Source organism: Globicephala melas, chromosome 17 (assembly GCF_963455315.2).
Source record: "Globicephala melas chromosome 17, mGloMel1.2, whole genome shotgun sequence".
NCBI lineage: Eukaryota > Metazoa > Chordata > Mammalia > Artiodactyla > Delphinidae > Globicephala > Globicephala melas.
This window is the reverse complement of record NC_083330.1, coordinates 296,967-315,231: the sequence shown is the minus strand read 5'-3', so window position 1 is coordinate 315,231 and position 18,265 is coordinate 296,967. Positions and strand designations below refer to the sequence as shown.

General features: G+C 44.1%; 1 protein-coding gene across 13 annotated transcripts in view; it reads right to left on the bottom strand.

The window, feature by feature from the left end:
* Positions 1 to 18,265, bottom strand: part of SPIDR (scaffold protein involved in DNA repair) — a 403,848-nt gene that overhangs the window by 136,842 nt on the left and 248,741 nt on the right. For all 13 annotated transcript variants that reach the window (XR_009559681.1, XR_009559679.1, XR_009559678.1 and 10 more), the window contains exons 9-10: positions 16,015 to 16,210; positions 14,340 to 14,569 (exon numbers count right to left, since the gene is read on the bottom strand). Coding sequence is in view for 3 of the 13 variants with exons in the window: in XM_030859801.3 (XP_030715661.1) it covers positions 14,340 to 14,569; positions 16,015 to 16,210 (426 nt within the window). In the remaining 10 variants the exon portion in view is untranslated. The remainder of the gene's footprint in view (positions 1 to 14,339; positions 14,570 to 16,014; positions 16,211 to 18,265) is intronic.

The window sequence follows — 18,265 nt, the reverse complement described above, 5'->3', positions numbered from 1 at the left end:
TTATGATAAAAGCACTCAACAAACTAGGAACAGAAGGGAACTTCCTCAACCTGACACGGGACATACGTGAAAAATCCACAAACAACATCAGACTTGGTGGCGCAAGATGAAGTTCCCCTAAGATCAGGAACACGATGAAGATACCTTCTCCTGCTGTCTGCGTTTAAGGCTGTACTGGAAATTCTACCCAGAGCAATTAGGTAAGAACGAGAAACAAATGACAAATACATTGCAAAGGAAGAAGTAAAAATATCTCTTCACACTAGTTAAAACAGTTGTTATTAAAAGAAAGAAAATAACAAGTGTCAGGGAGGATGTGGAGAAATTGCAGCCCCGATACGTAGCTGGAGGGAATATGAAATGGTGCATCTGCTGCAGAGAATATTCTGGTGGTTCCTCAAAAAGTTAAACATAGAATTACCATATAACCCAGCAATTCAACTCCTAGGGATATACCCAAGAAAAATGAAAACGTGTTCACAGAAAGACTTCTAGAAAGATGTTCACAGCAGCATCATTCATAATAGCCCAAAGTGGAAACAACCCAAATGCCCATCAGCTGATGAATGGATAAATGAAATTTGATATATCTATACAATGGAATATTATTCAGCCATAAAAAGGAAAGAAGCCCTGACAAAGGCTCCATCATGGACAAACTTTGAAAACATGATGCTGAGTGAAAGACACCAGACACAAAAATCCACACACTGTATGACTCCATTTACATGAAATGTCCAGAACAGGTAGAGATGGAGAGACAGAAAGCAGACCTGCAGTTGCCAGGGGCTGGCCGGGTTGGGGAGGTTTACGGGGAGGGACCGCTAATGGGTGCAGGGTTTCCATCTGCGTTAAAAAAAAAATGTGTTGGAACTAAATAGAAACAGTGGCTGCACAACACTGTGAATGTACTAAATATCACTGAGTTGTACACTTTAAAATGGTTAATTTTATGTTATGTGAATTTCGCCTTAATCAAAAAAACTTTTCAAAGAAAAGGTGATGTGCACACACAAAATCCACCTGTTCTAACAGGCATTCAGGGTACCGGTCCCACAATGTCAAATTCCTCCCCAGGCAGTGATGGAAACAGCCTCTCCTCATGTAAACTTCCAGGTAGTCTGTTTATTACGGGGGCATTTATGCATGTCCCTATGCAAATATGCACTCTTTGTGTTGTTTTTACTAAATGTTAACTGAGCATGCTCTCTCCAACCAGAAGGGACAGGAGAGTTGCAGATGTCACATGGCCAGGAAAAAAGGCAGACAGCCCCCTGGGATGGGGCGTCATTGCTGCACCTCAATCCTTGGGTCAGTCTCTCTCCTACTTCCCACCCACCCTCCAAAACAGACCAGATACTCTTCTTTAGGAAGCACCTGGAAGAAATTCAAAATTTAAACATAAACGAACATTGGCAGATGGTCTACCACGATGAATGCACTTGCTACCCAAAATGTAGTAACCCTGGTGTGCGAAGTACATCATCGTACGAAATCTCTCGTTCTCATCTTTTCTGAAGAGAAGATGATGCCTTAATGAGCAGAATAAAAATTGGAATTACTTGCTTGCAAAAGATTTAAAGGGAACTTTTTCTGGTGTCTCTGCGGTCACTGCAGTTTTCCACTTCTCTACAGCTCACAGAAAGACAGGCCTTCCAAGAACGCCTGTGGTTCTCCTGCACAGCCAGCGTTCCACTGTCACTTATTCGTGGGCAAAGCTGCCTAAGCCGCCTCTTAGTTTTCCAAAAGGCTGTGTAAGTGGTGAGACATCGGGAAATCTGGAGCTTATTTCGCTCTTCTCTTTCCACTCCCCAACATTTAACCAGCCTGGTCCTCTCTGCTCGTCCCCTCCTGCAGGAACTTCTGACACCTGCATTCAGATTCCACAGCAGAGAGAGGAGGGACAGGCCAGGACACAGCCGAGGACCCCACAGAGCATCTGTGAGACAATCAGAGCTACTCCAGACCAGGGACACCTTACCCTGCCAGCTTTCCCTGCACAATGCAGACCTTCTTCTTTCTTTAATTCATATCATGGGTCCCTTCCTCCTCAGCTAATTAAGTTTCATTTAGTTAAATACTGTTTTCATCCTTTCATCTTCTACCTGTGGCTGCCTGATTTCTTTTTGATTTCCCTTAGCGCTGCAGGAATTGTAACAAATGCTGTGAAACCTTTCAGTCGTTCTCAACTGGACTCTTTCTCTCTTTATGGACATTCTCGCCCCAGCGCAGCTCTTATTCCCGCCTTGCCTCCTCCCTGAGGGCCCTTCTGCTTTGCCCTCCGCCTGCTCCTTTACACTCGCTGACCACCCTGCAGGGGCCCGGAGTCCAAGCGTCTCACCTTCCATCTTTCTTAAAGCACAGAGTTCCTGGCGATTCTGACCTCACCAGCCTCCCTGTCGGTCTCCTTAGAGGAATGACAGCACATGTGGTACCTCCCCACAGCCTGGTGAGTCCTGAGTAAGGAAGGGGACACAACCACACACTATGTCCTCAGGTCCCCACCCGCCACTCCATTTCCCCATCCACACGTGCTGCTGTGTGTCCACTACCTTCGTGGTCCTGTACCAAAACCAGATGAGTCACAGTCCTTGACCTCAGATGGTTAAACGAGAGAAGCGACATTCAAAAACTGTATGTATGGGCTGCTTCTGAAAGCACTGACAAGTACTAGAGAACGCACAACACCTGGCCATCATCCTCACTATACGACAAGCACCTGTCTAGATGCCCTTGCATCTGTCCCTCTCTTTCTGGGTGAAGGTTCAGAACACTGATATCGCTGCCAGGCCAATGGTCTGGAAGAAACAAGGGTCCCTGTTCATGTATCACAGTCTCTCCTCCAAAGAATGGTTTTGGAGGATATGTTTGCTGCAATTTTCTGTGGCACATGGGGCTGATGAGGCTCAAGCTAATCAGAACTTCAGGGCCAAGCAATGAGCACAACGAGGGTAAGCCTGCCAAGACTGCCAGCTGGCTGCCCCAAGCAGCTCTGGGTCCAGCAGCAGCCGGGAGGCAGGGCAGACAGGTCCACGTGACAGACGCGAACAGGGAGAAAGGGGCAGCGAACTGCGGCAGCCCAGCTGGCTCTCACTCTTGACCTCACCCGTCTGCGCATCTTTGGCTGCCGAGGCACGTGGTGCTCAGTGCTTGCATTTGGCTGCCTACCACCGCCGCCCCCCCCCCACAAGCTGCAGGCTGTCACTGTCTCCCGTGGCTCTGCTCTGTGCTGTCGTCTCAGAGCACACATTAGATCCGCAACCTGACTCATAGGAAAGTTCTAGTGTGACCACAGTACTGCTCCAGGTCACAGCTCCAGGCACGGGAGGGTGGCGGTGCAGACCATTAGAGGTCTCCAGACGCTTTTAGGAACAAAAGTTTCCAGGGAAAGGAGGTCAGAAACAGGCAGAAAATTCCATGCCTTTTATATAGGGCCACCTTGAAACCATTCTTGATCTTGATGGATAACAGGTGCTGGAAAATCACCAAGGCCAGATTAAGATGCAAACTCAGAACTATGGATACACACAGCATAGTCATCTGGCTGTGAATCTGGAAAATTACTCTTGCTATCTTCATACTGTTATGAAAATTTTATTTTCATAATTTTCTGTACTCACATCACTAGGCTGTTGCCATTCCCTTTGATTTTTTCAAGTGTATCACTGGTTTAATACATAAAAAAAGAACAAGGGAACTTTCATTGCCATTTCATACTATCAATAAGCTCATTAAATATGCATTAAATAATCTCATAAGCAAATATGAATTGGATCAATGATAGGGGTTGGTATTACACAGTGTTTAAAGAACATGAACATACTGCTTTCAGATCATCCACAGCTCTGATTTTACTCTGAAACCTTTCAAATTTCAATCAGCTAGCTGTAACCTGATACCAGACCAATAAAATGATAAAAGCTTAAAAAAGAGATAAAGCGTAGGAAAATGGATCCATTTTGTTTCATCTAGAAGGGGAGAAATGATACACAAAGACAAACTACCATAAATACCAAAAAGAAATACATCAAACTGAACTATATTTAGGGATATATAATAGGCACAATATTTGCACAAGATGCAATAATAAATACTCCTACACGTAACCCCTACCTGCAAGGAGCTGACAACCTTAAAGACTGACACCTCTATAACTAACCACAATACAAATGATCATAATAATCATAAAGCAAATAGTGTTAAGAGTGTCTACTTGGCATCAAGCATTTTATAAATGTTATCTCACTGAATCTTCAAAACAACCATGCAAGGCTGACAGTGACGGTGCTAACTGCATGGGGCTGTTACGAAAATGAAGAGAGTTAAGATTACCTATCTACCTACCTATCTATCTGCCTACCTATCTACCTGCCTACCGATCTCTAACCAAGAACATAGAGCTAGCAGGTGGCAGAGTTCAGATTCAAACCCAAGTTTGTCTGCTTCCAAAATTTGGTTTTTTTTCATCCTACCACATTGAAGAAGAGGCTATTTCTACGGGGGAAATCAAGAGAGACTTCACAAGGCAAGTGGTGTAAGATGGTAGTGAAGTCCGCACAGGACCTCAAGAGACTGAGGATAATGGATAGGAAGATGAGCTACTGTGAAAACACCACAGCTTCAAATAGCCGTTTCTATTTTTCTGCCTCAAGACAATTAAAAGCGCTTCCAGGACAATTAAGAAAGAAAAAGAAATAAGATACAACCACATTGGAAATGAAGAAGTAAAACTATCTTGAAGTAAAACTATCTTTATCTGAAGACTGCATGATTTTATGTGTGAAAAATCCTAAGGAATCCACTAAAAGACTATGCGAGCGAATACAGCAAATTCAACAAGACTTTAGAACACAGGCCAATATATAAAAATCACCTGCGCATCTACACATTAGCAATAAACAATCAAGTGAAATTAAGGAAGCAACTGCATTTACAATAGCATAAAAAAAGAGAATAGGTATAAATTTAACAAAAGAAATGCAAGATTTGCAGGCTGAAAGCTACAAAGCACTGACGAAAGAAATTAAAGATCTAATTAAATGAGAAGACATCCCTTGTTTATGGATCCAAAGACTAAGTATTGATAAGACAGCAATTCTCTTCAAATTGACATACACATTCAACACAATCTCTATCAAAAACCCAGTTTGTTTACTGCAAAATAAATAAAAATTAACAAGCTGATTCTAAAATTCATGTGTTAATATAAAAGGCTCACAATTCCAAACATAATCTTGGAAAAAATAAAGTTAGAGGACTCACACTCCCTGATTTCCAAACATACTATAAAGGTATAGCATTGATAATTAAGATCATTGTGGTGCTGGCATAAAGACATGCAGATAGAGCAATAGAGGAGAACTGAGAGTCAAAACACTTCTAGGTATGGTCAATTGATTTTTGACAAGGGTGCCAAGAAAATTCCATGGAGAAAGAGTAGTCATTTTAGCAAACAGTGCTAGGACAACTGGATACACACATGTAAAAATGAGGCTGGAGGGCCTCCCTGGCGGCACAGTGGTTGAGAGTCTGCCTGCCGATGCAGGGGACACGGGTTCGTGCCCCGGTCCGGGAAGATCCCACATGCCGTGGAGCAGCTGGGCCTGTGAGCCATGGCCGCTGAGACTGCGCGTCCAGAGCCTGTGCTCCGCAACGGGACAGGCCACAACAGTGAGAGGCCCGCGTACTGCATAAAAAAATAATAATAATAAAATGAGGCTGGACCCCCGCCTTACATCATACACAAAAATTTCTCAAATGGACTACAGACCTAAATGTAAGCGTAAAAACTATAAAACTGAAGAAAATACAGGAGTAAACCTTCATAACCTTGGATTAGGCAATTTCTTAGATATGACACCAAACAGTTTCTTAGATATGACACCAGTTGCTTAGATATGACACAAGCAACCAAATGAACAAAAAGATAAATTGGACATCGCCAAAATTATAAACCTTTGTGCTTCAAAGAACACTATAAAAAAAAGTGAAAAAAAACCCACTACAGAATTAATATTTGCAAATCATATATATGACATGAGACTTATATGTGCAAATCATATATGAGACTCATACCTCATATATATGAGACTAAAGAACTCTTATAATTCAACAAAAAAGGACAAATAACCCAGTTAAGAAAATGGGCAAAGGACTTAAAACAGGCATTTCTCCAAAGAAGTATGCAAATGGCCAAGAAGCATATGAGAAGATGCTCAACATCATTAATCCTTAGGGAAATGTAAATCACAGCCACAATGAGATACTACTTCATATCCACTAGGATGGCTAGAATAAAAAAGACAATCACAAGTGTTGAGAGGACGTGGAGAAATTGGAGCCCTCATACATTGCTGGTGGGAATGTAAAATGGTGCAGTTTCTTTGGAAAACACTTTAATTCCTCAAAGAATTAAAAAAGAAAGGAGTTACCATATGACCCAGCAATTCCACTCCTAGATATATACTCAAGAAAACTGAAAAATTACATCCACAGAAAAAACTTGGACACAAATGTTCATAGCAGCACTATTCCAAAACAGATAAATCCAGAGACAGAAAGCAGAGTAGTGGTTGCCGTGGAGAAGGGGAGTCAGCAGCCAATTGGTATGGAGTTTCTTTTTGAGGTCACAAAAATGTTCTAACATTAGAATATGGTCATGATTGAACAACTCTGTAAATATAATAAAAACTGTTGACCTGTACACTTTAAAAGGGTGAATTTTTACAGCATGTGAATTATGTATTGATAAAGCTCTTTAAAAAAGAGGTAGAAGTGAGACAGATTCTTTCAGCTTCTTTTCAACTTCCAATTTTGACAGCTGTTTGTGTACGCACTAAAGAACAGCTAGGACTAGAACTGTAATTCCATGGACTTGATGCTATTTTTACCCCTCACAGTAATTCAGAATGTGGACAGGAGGAACGGCAAAGAATATAAAAGATCTGGATGTCAATTAGCAGAATTACCAGCGATAAGAGAGGACTGAGAAGAAAATGGGGCTGAATGACCTTGGGATATCACAAAAGAGGTATTTTAGAGAGGAAATAAGCAAAAGTTAAGAGCTGGGAAGCTGAGATTAAAGGGTTTATTTAAGACTCATGAACACAGAGTTAATGACTAACAAGAAAAACCTTAAGAAAAACCTGAGGAATGGGCTACGACATCATTTATGAGGACACGTTAAAAAAATGATGCTCTCCTCTTAAAATACCTTTGCATCACGATAAAAATACTCAAATCATTGAAGAGGAGTGATTCCAATTTTTCTACAATATGAAGAAATAAAGTACAAGTAAAATCACAACCTTAGAAATGTGATGCTGAGCGGGTCAATCAATGCAATCACTGCACAGTCTGGTGCGTGTGGCAGGCACAAAAGGAGGGCAGGTGGGGTGGCCTGTGTGCCTCTGATGAGCAGGAACTGTCGTCCTCCCTTTGGGCTCTTCCACCGCTGACATGTATAACTGCTGTTCTGGAGGAAGAACACCACGCCATTCCATCTTGATACACACACACAAGAGACATGAATCCAGCATATCATCCAACCAGGTAACAGGAAGAAAGTGAAAGTTCATAAGAGCTGGAGACCTAGCTGGTGAGCACACAGCTGATGACTTTCTTTTCAACAGAGCCCTGGCAAGCTGGAGACAAGAATCGTTCTCTACTGTCCAAACACAAACAAAGGGCTCGAATCATCCCACCCACTACCTGCTAGTTCCTCATTCTGCATTTCCACCATCAGCAGTCTGGGATGTCTTTAGTTGCTCTAGATAAAAGACAAAACTAGACCAGCTGTAGTTAACAGCACCATCCAACACGGGACGCGGCACTCGGGCAATTGCTGGAAATGTGTTTATTACAGAGGAACTTCTATACTTCCATCACTGAGAGGCAGGGGTCACAGTTCACATATGAATACACATAAATGTTTGTTTTCTAAAGTAAATGAGCTTCAACTCCTTGCTGATGAGTAGGGTGAGGGTGGCCAAAAGCATGGAAGTAAAACCACTTTAATCAAGCTTCCCCTGCAGCTAGACAACAGACACAAAAGTAACACAAATGCTGATTCGTAACTAGATGTCTTTTCTTTGCTTATGTTAGGTTTCTATTACTGTACAATGTTGTTTATCAGTATTTTACAATTTTAAAGTATTCACGCTTGCTTTTCAAGAGCTAGTGAGCCACCCTCTGAGCGCTATTAGTATATGGGAAGCATCGTGGTAAATGCTTTACATATGTGATCTCATTTAATCCTCATCATGAACCTGTATTATGGACAGTATTATAATTCCAATTTCAGAAATAAGGAAACACAATTTGCTCCCAGTCTCCCTGCTAAGTGGGGGAGTCAGCATTTGAACCAAGACTAGTCTGAATCTAGACCTTCTGCTCCTTCCACTGACGACCTGCCTCTACCTCAACGCATTTTCAAAAGACAAATGGTATTTGCCTTTCTCTGTCTGACTTACTTCACTTAGTATGATATTCTCTAGGTCCATCCATGTTGCTGCAAATAGCAATATTTCACTCTATTTTATGGCTGAGTAGTATTCCATTGTGTATACATATACCACACCTTCTTTATCCATTCATCTGTTGACAGACATTTAGGTTGCTTCCAAGTCTTGATTATTGTAAATAGTGCCACTATGAACACTGGTTCTACTGAAATCTAAAAAAAATGATACAAATGAACTTATTTACAAAACAGAAACAGACAGACATACAAAACAAATTCATGGTTACCAAAGGGGAAAGCGGGGGAGGGAAACATTAGGAATTTGGAATTAACAGATACATACCACTAGAGAAAATAGATAAACAACAAGGACCTACTGTAGAGCACAGGGAACTATATTCAGTATCTTGTAATAAACCATAATGGAAAAGAATATGGAAAAGAATATATATACACAAAACTGAATCACTGTGCTGTATACCTGAAACTAACACCATTGTAAATCAACTATACTTCAATTAAAAAAAAAAAAGAAGAAAGAAAACTGGTCCCAACATTGGAAGCAAGAGACAGAATGCCTGCACTGTGGTTCTGCTGTGCTGTTGAATGCTGGGCATTCTCACTCCCTTCTGCGTCAACAAAACTTTGCTGTCAAAACCTGTCCACGCTCCCCACTTCCCACCCACTCCTGCGTGCCCAGGGAGCTAGCATCCACCTCCAACCCCAGCAACTCCTGTGCATAAAGTCATCCAGGAACTTCACACGGCTTCATCCGTCACCTTATTAGGCTTCTCTGAGGCACCCCGTCAGCTGCCCTCTACCACACGTGGCACTCCACCATGCTGAGTGCCTGCCACGACTAGCCCTTCCTCTCCAGGCTCCTCTGTGGTCCCTCTTCTACCCATTCTCTAATGCTACAGGACCTTAGATCTTGACGCCACACCTCTTCCTTCTTTTGTGTCTACTATTTCCCTAATGTGCTCTCATCCACTGCCCTGGCTTCAGACAGTTTCCAGCTGGGACAGAACAGCTGTGAAGGGGGTAAAGGGAGGAGGGCTGGGGCATCTGCCTCTCACTACAGGCCCTCCAGGGCCTTTGGAACTTAGCACCATGGACAACCGTAACCTCTTCAAATTAGCCAACAAAACGAATGCACATACAAATATACAGACCGACCAGCTGTAGGCTGAAAACCCCCCAATATTTATTTCCAACCTAAAATCTTCTCTGAATGTGAGATCTGTAGATCCAGACTTTTCATCTGACATCCTTTCTTGCATGTCTCATAGGAATCTCAAACTAAACAGGCCCCAAACTGAATTCTCAAGCTTTCCTCCAAACCAGTTTTCTCACCTCAGTAAATGGCCCATCACTCAACCAAGCACTCAAACTGAGGATCGGTCTTAATATTTCCTTCCCCCCCACCCCCACTCAATCCCCCCTACCCCCACTCGATCCCCCCTACCCCCACTCGATCCCCCCTGCCCCCACTCGATCCCCCCTGCCCCCACTCGATCCCCCCTACCCCCACTCGATCCCCCCTGCCCCCACTCGATCCCCCCTGCCCCCACTCAATCCCCTACCTCCACTCAAGTCACCACACGCATCAGAAACGTTCCTCCATTTTGCCGTGGTGCCGCGTGACACTTGGAGCCTGGACTGTGCTGGATGCAGCAGTCGCCTCTTCCCGGCCTCTCTGCTTCCACTGGGGCCCTGCTCCACAACCCCTCTTCCCCAAACCACTTTCCATCCCACAGCTGAAGTGTCTGTCAGATGGGTACACCTTGTTTGGGGCTGGCTCCTGCCCATGGCCCACGCACGCTGGCCACTCCACCATCTCCCTCCTGTTTGGAGCTCTCAAAGGCACTCCCTCTATTTCAGCTGCTTTTCACCTAACATCCACTTAGCTTTCAAGTGTCACTTAAATAGTACTGCCTTAGAACACCTGCGCTTGAATCCACAAAGTAAACTCTTTCCCTTCTCCACTTGTCTCTCATAGTATCCCACTTTTTCCTCACCAGAGCACTGACCACAACTTAAAACCATAAATGTATTTGTTTTCAATTGTTTTGTGTGGGACACCCTCACCAGACTATGCCCCTTGAGCACAGCATGATGCCTGTTTTTGTCAACCATGCAGACCCAGAATCTGGCCCAGGGTAACGGTGGATTTTTTTTTTCCTTAGTGAAAAGAAGAAGAAATATTAAGACAACAGACTAAAGGAAGGGTCAAAAGATGAAAAGAGAATAACATCAAGGTATAGAGGAAGGAAAATGTGCCTATTTTTCCTGAGTTCAGCTCAATGAATTTCCATAAAACTGAAGTGCAAGATAACTAGAAAATAGTTAAATAAGAAGGTTCTGTCCCCTCCAGGCGTTTGTCCAAATGCATGACCATTTTTATGAATTCAACGCCCTCACAAAAGACTAACTCTCCCATAATAAGTATTTCTGCAATGACAGGCTAGAAAGAATGTGCGTCTCTGAGGGATAAAATAAGTTAAATATCTCAAGGACAAAGGAAGTGAAGGTTTCACAGAAAGGAGGAAAAAAGGCAATGTTTAACGGCGATCCCCATGGACCTGGAGCAAGGCCGTTCGGTCTAGATTCCACTCTGCCAGGAGGGAGGGGGTCACTAGGGAGTCCACGTACTTTTTCTTGGCCCCAGTTTCCATCAGTATAAACCAGTGCTCCCTTTGGGCTAAAAAGCCTATGGTCTTATTAGTCATGCGTTTATATAATATTCATTCAATATGCAGTGGATCTAGATAAAGGTGTGTTTTGCCTCTGAACAGACTGCCTTGCTTACTGTTTAGGGAGTGTTCTCTGGACTGGTTTTTTGTTACCTTTGATTTAGGGGTTTATAAAACTTCAGTTCGTGTTGGTTACGCTGACCTATAACACCTTGAGAAACCAAGTAGAAATGTTTTCTGTAATAGCTTGAGTTAAAGGACGTCATCCTGAAGAACAACGGACCGGAGACTCCTACTTATTATATTTCTGAAACCTGAAGTGTATTTCTGATACTGTTTCACAGCTCAGAGAATATGAACCTTTTGACAGAATCTATCTGACCCCCTTCAGGACTGGCAGGCTTCAGATTTCTTTTGATTTCAAAGCTAACAAAAATTGGGCTATCTGCCAGAAGACAAGCTCTTACTGATCTCATAAAAGTGACACGGCTAGAGCACTAGCTTGATACGATCAAGGTGCCAAGTTAGACCGAAAAGTCACCACAGCTTCCTCGGGAGGCACCTGGCCTGCTCTGGGCAGGAAGGGAGAATCACCGTGGCCGCAGAGTCTCATAAGACAGCGCCGTCTCTCTTTGCACAGGCCTTAATGTATTCTGACACGGCCATTTCTGACTGTAGAAAACACACAGTGATCAGAGTAGTCTTCAGCTCACTGCTGGCTAGAGAGGTCTCTGAGGTAAAGCAGGTGAGGTAACGCAGGGGACGGCAGGTCAGCGGCCCTCACTGTTCAACCTCCCTCCTGCGCTGGCTGTGCTCGGGCCTCTGGACAAGACTGACTCTGTGCACTGCACAGCTGCCCCAAGTTACCGACGGGCAGGAAGTTACAGGCAGAACTCAAGTAGAAAAGGGTGACCTAGGCGATACGCCTAAGTCTTCTGATGGTGTCTCCTCTTGTATCGTGTTGCACATGCAGGTGTAAAGGTCCACACCAGGACACATGCTGCTGAGGGACTCCCCAAGGAGATGCCTTATACACACCAGCAAAGAATCACTAGGGTGCTAAGTGTAATGTTACTTCTATCTTAATGTGATTTGTAAACTGGAGACCCTGATCATTATTATAGCAAATGAATCTAGAAAAAACTAATGATCAGTTATACAATAAGACCTTTTTGTACCCCAAAGACATCTCAGAAGCCTTGTCTCAAACCCAAGGCCAAACGCTATGGCCTCTGTCCAAAGGTTCCTTTTCATGCACAGCTCCCGCAGTGGCTTTCCAGGATGACTTAAGCCCTGGGTCAGCTGTATTCTAAACACAGCTTGGTTCTAACTCAATATTCTTCCCTTTCTTTTAGCTCCCGTATTCTCTACAATACTGTCATTTGGGGATTCTATACCTCGTGATGTTTTTCTTTCATCCACCTGTATGACTATCAGCAGTAAGAACCTCTCTGAGGTCCCGTTTCCTCACCTGTGAAATGGCGCTAAGGTCCTCCAGCCTCTGTTTACAGCCTCACGTGTGCAACGAGAAGCCCCCCACCACGATGCAGGCGCATTCCATCTGAATAACTCAATGCTGTTTTCTTATTTTTGAGGTATGCCTGCCCTGCCTTCAATCCACCATGAGCACAGTCTCATTCGATATGTCCCAGGTGTATTACAAGGCACAAACCCAAAGCACTCACACGCCGACCACTGGCAGCAGCTTACCTTCCAATTTCTTCTCTTTGCTCAACAAGTAAAACAGGTGCCGCCGCAGAGCTGGAGGATGGCCTCCGAGGAGCGCGATGCTCAATGCCAGCTCTGCCGCCTCAGCTCCGGCTGTGCCCGCCCCCCTGCAGCGGTGCCCCGCGCCCTGCTCACTTGGTACTCCCGCCTTAGAGCCTAGCACGGCTACCGACCGCGAAAAAAGCTAAGCAAGACTAACCCTCTGTCTAACCTGTAACTGTCTCAGGTGATCCTATTTAGAGCTACACAAGTTTAAGTCTAGCACAAAACTGTTCGACAGCTACAGGTCACGTTGAGACCTAAAGATGGATATAATGGTTTCACACACACGCATATTCCAAACAAAATAAAAATAAATTTTTTCTATAATTCCAAAAGAAACATTCTCTAACTCTACACCTGGAGGGACTTTTTTCAAATTCATGGTACTTTAAAATAAGTTGCTGTCCACTGGAAGAGGACTCACGGTTAACAGGGCAGTGCTTCCTGCTTGCTCTTTCTGAAAAGTATCAGAAGGCACTGTAAGGATAGGATGACTGTGAATTACTATTTCTTCAGTAGTGTTCTCCTAATAGTAGAGAGACGAAATGACTGTTTGATGAACTGGCGTCTAAGCTTGTCATTTCTCTTCTGTTATATATCTGTCCTACTGCTTTGAGGGCAATTTAACACAGAAAGATAACCTCAGAAGAGTCTGACATAAATAAATAAACTCCCAGTCAGCGATGTGTCTCTAGCTATTTGAAAACAAATAAAACCAGGAGGAGCCTAAGTCTCAGTAGAAAAGATGCCATTCCCACAATCTGTTGGAGCAAAGTACTCTGAATCACAGGTTTGCCCTCGCTTTCGTAGCTACCTAGCCATCCTGTGTACCAAGGCAGCCACTATCCACATAAACTTTAAAATAAAGTTAACTAAACTTAAATAAAATTTAAAATGTAGTTCCTCGGTCCCACTAGCCATATTTCCTACGTGGTGGTCAGTGGTCACCTCACTGGTTAGGGCAGTAAAAAAATGTCTGCATCACAGCAGAAGTTCTGCCAAGAGCTCTGATGCAGACGCGACAGCACCATCTGGGAGCCACAGATTTACCAGCTGCCACTTACTTATTCAGGTGTTTAAGACATAAAACTTGATAGCTATTGCAGTGGTCTTTTTAAGTACGTAACCATGCCTTGGCTTTCTTATAACAATACCATTTGTGCTTGTATTACTTTCAGTAACATGAACTATTAAAGGTAAAAGTAAATGCGACTAACTTTTTCAGTAAGGACTTTTTTTTACAAATAGACAAAATCCTCTGTCATACCATGTGTCCCAAATTCTGATGTAAATAAAAACCAACCAAACAAATACAACCCATGTACATGGTGAATACAGTGAAGAAATTGCTCTGAGAAGAGCCTCCACTTTCTCCAGGTGAGTCTGGGCGCCTGCACCTGTGTTTCGTCACTCACCGAACTCCAGGAGGGTCTGTGCCATCTGCCTGCTGACACCTGCAGCGAAGAGAGTAAACTCTCTGCACCACCACCCGGACCCCGGCTCCCGACCAGGTGGCAACTCCTTGGCTTTCGACTGCATCCAGCAGAGAATCCCTCAGGGGAGCTCGGGCGGGGAAGCCCAGCTCTGCTTGTTCGTGTCTGAGGGTCCAGTCTGTGCCCACGGTGGTGTGACCACCACACATAACCTGGCAAGACACGCAAAGGAAACAATTCCAGTCTGACCCACGAGGGCACACTACATACCAAATCCCGACGTGCTTGGGGAACCCTAAGCATCGGGTGTGACTGCAGGACACTCAAGGAATGACAAGGACAGATGCACGCCCATGGCGCGGGGCTCCCATCCGCGGGCCACCAACGTGACCGAGGAGGCCTGGTGAGTCGAGGAACAGGGGAGCGGCAGGAGGACAGACCACCTCGGGGATTTGAAAACATGGAGAAAGTACTGCTATTAAAACACCTTGTGGTGATTTAAAAAATTTTCTTTTATGAGGTAACGCTCTCAACAGCACAAACTACAAAACAAAATAAAAGAATGACTCGGGTTATTATGAAGCGCTAGCACTTTGCACACCCCTGTGAGCAACACGCGGCACCTTTATGATCCCAGTAAACATCCTAGTAAATAAACGTCCTCTAGAGTGCTCCATGCTTCCTACATCGCAGCACTTTTCTTTACATACGGTGCTGTGTAACAAACACATTTAACCTCACAACCCAAGGAGGCAGGCTGCATAGTTACCACTGTTTGCCAGATGAGAATGTTGAGACAGGAGTTCAGCGTCTTACCCAAGGTCACCCAACAGCAAGTGGCTGAGGCAGGACCCGAACTAGGCACCTAGTTCCAAAGTCCACACGCTTAACCACTAAGCCTACTGCCGCTCCGCTAGCACTGACGTGAGACGAAGACACTCACCTCATGAATTTAACATCACATAGCTGTCTAAAACTGTACATTAAAGCAGTAATGCACTTTGAGCTGTATTTTACATCTGTTCAATTAAATTGATTAGACAGCCCTCCTTTTCACATAATCCTCTCCAGACACACGCTCTGACAGTCAAAGGGAGCTCCCGCTCAACTCCACACCTACCAAGTAGGTTCAAAGTCCGTTTCCTTTCCTTTCCGATGTCCCTTCACACTGTCAGCTTCAGTATTCCGCTCTGCGCTGACTGGGATAACTAGGCGACCCTGAGGCAGGCGCACTGAAGTCAGACACTTGGAGCCCGAGTGGTCCCGGGGGTGTCCTTTGTGCCCGCCGCAAGTGAAGTTTAGTGGTTCCCCAAGTTCATCTTGGTGGATGACCATGGCTCAGGGCCACTAAAATTCCCAAAAGCAATCTCCAGTGTATAACCTCAAGTTTATGCAGCTCTTTTTATCCCAAGGGATACAGATGTTATGAAAAAGAAAAACATGATTTTTTTAATAAATAAAAGAGGCTTAAATAAAATTCTTAGGCAATTATGAGAAGAGAAAAAAAAAGAAAACTCATATTTTAATAAATTAAAGATTACATATATAGTTGCTAAATATTTGGAAAGGACCAAAGGTAATCACCTCTATAAATTCCAAAGCCTTTAAACGCAGTATTACTACAAAGCAAAAAACCTCTAAGTCAGTGATAGTTTACCTGGTTTTCAGGTGAGTTATTTGTTAGGCTCTTAAATCTAAACATCTGGGCCAAAATGATGCTTCTTCTTGGAAGGGGTGTGTCCCAACTGTGCACTTCATGTGTTGTTTTTGAATCTTCTTTGGCAACAACTTTCTGACAAAAATAAGTATTCAGAATAACAGGGCAACTTCCATTTGGGATAATAAGCTTTTGCCTGGAAAGGGAAAGAAATACAAATACAAGTTTATCTGCAATGCTGGATTCCCCTCACCTTCTTGCTAAATCACAAAGGACAACGACTTGCTGGCTAAGGACACAGGCCCTAGAGCAGCTGCCAGTGCATCTGGTTCTGCTCTTCTGAGCAAGTCTTGTGTCAGGAGTGGGGGTGGAAGGGGCGGCAGTGCTCGAGCTGGAGGTCCCCCGGGGCCTCCCAGGCTGCTGGACAGTGGCCTCAGGGCCCCTCGGGGAAAGTACTTGGCCGGGGGGGTGGGGGGCACACAGCTGCCCGACACTGAAGTGAATGTTACAAGAAAGACCTTCGGACACTTCACAGCTCTCACCTTTCAGAAAACATGACACCAGACACCAAAGGAGCTCCACCTTCACTACCAAACGGACCACAGTCACTGAAATGGCCCACATTCAAGTGGAAGTAGGACAATGTGCTACTGGTTCCTCTCAGACTAGCTAATGCTCACTCCTCACACAGGCAGCGCTGCTTAACGGGAAGGTTAACAGGAAGACGGAGGAGACACACTTTCCCCTATTTCTCCCGTTAGACACGAGGAAATGCCTGCTGCTGCACAGAAACGAAAGAGCAGAAGAAGCTGAAAGGGGGGAGGAGGGGGCTGTCCAGCTGGGACCCAAGGACAGACGGAGCAGCAAGTTCCTGAGCTTCCTCTCTGCAGCCTAGAAACAGCAATGGGTGCCGACAAAGGCACCCTCGAAAGGAAGGACAGGGAAGGGGCAGCCCAGCGAGACAAAAGTCCTAGGAAATCACTGCTCTGCTCTTGGCAAATATCACAGGAAAACTGTGACCTACTGCCACACACAGCAGGCAAAGCGCAAGTGGGGGCCGGACGTGCCCCTCGACAGGCTGTGATGAAGAGTCTGTGCAGGCCGGCTGGGCTGGTGTGAGACGAGGCACTCAGCCTCACACCCTCATCACTCCCGTAACCGAGTCTCACTCCCCGCCCCTCGGAGCAGAGTCCAGTGGCCCAGCAGAGTCAGTACTTTCACCACTACCCGGCCCTCCCACTTCCTCCACTGCAGAGAGTGGCAGCCTCGTGGGAAGCGGTAACGAAGGAAATCCTGACGCCTCCCTCCACCTGGTAGTAAGAAGCCCCCCACCCTCCCAACGTCTCTTCTCAGAGCAGTGCCAGACAAAGCCACCTAAAACTGGTTTAAATAAGATCCAGGATCTTGTATCATAATACCTAACATGTATAGGTTACCATCTAGAACCACCCGTTACACTAAGAACCAGGAAAATTCTCACTTGAATGAAAAAACACAGTGACTAGATGACAATGTTATTAAGATGACGCAGATGTCAGAATTACCTGACAAAGATTCAAAAGCAGCCATTACAAACATGCTTCAGTGACAGTTACAAATGCACATGAGACAAATGAAAGAACAGAAAGTCTCAGCAAAGAAACAGGAAGTCTTAGCAAAGATACAGATTTTCTTAAACGGAAATTTTATAACTAGGAAATAAAATAATGAAAATAAAACTCACTGGATGGGTTCAACAGCAGAATGAAGGGAGCAGAGAAAAGGATCAGTGAACGTGAAGATAAAATAATATAAATTACCAAATATAAACAACAAAGAAAAAAGAGACCAAAAAAAACCAATGAACAGAACCTCAAGAGGTGTGAGGAAGAAGAAATAAAAATGGAAAGATACAGGTAAATAAAATAGGCTTTCCTGCTCCTGTTGAGTTTTTGAAATTATATTTGGAGTTGAAGCAAGAATTATAACACTGTCTGATATGGTTCTAAATGTATGCAAAGGAAATATTTAAGACAGTCATGTAAATGAGGACAGTAAAGGGACATAAGAGGCAAGGTTCCTACACTTCACACAAACTGGCAAAATGTTGACGCCATAAACTGATAAGTTATGCATATAAAATGTAATGCCTAGAGCAACCAATAACATAGCTATAACAACACAAAAACATTATAAATAAATTAAAATGAAATTCTAAAAAATGTTCAAGCAACCCACATAATGCCAGGAGAAAAAGAAAAACCCAGAGAAA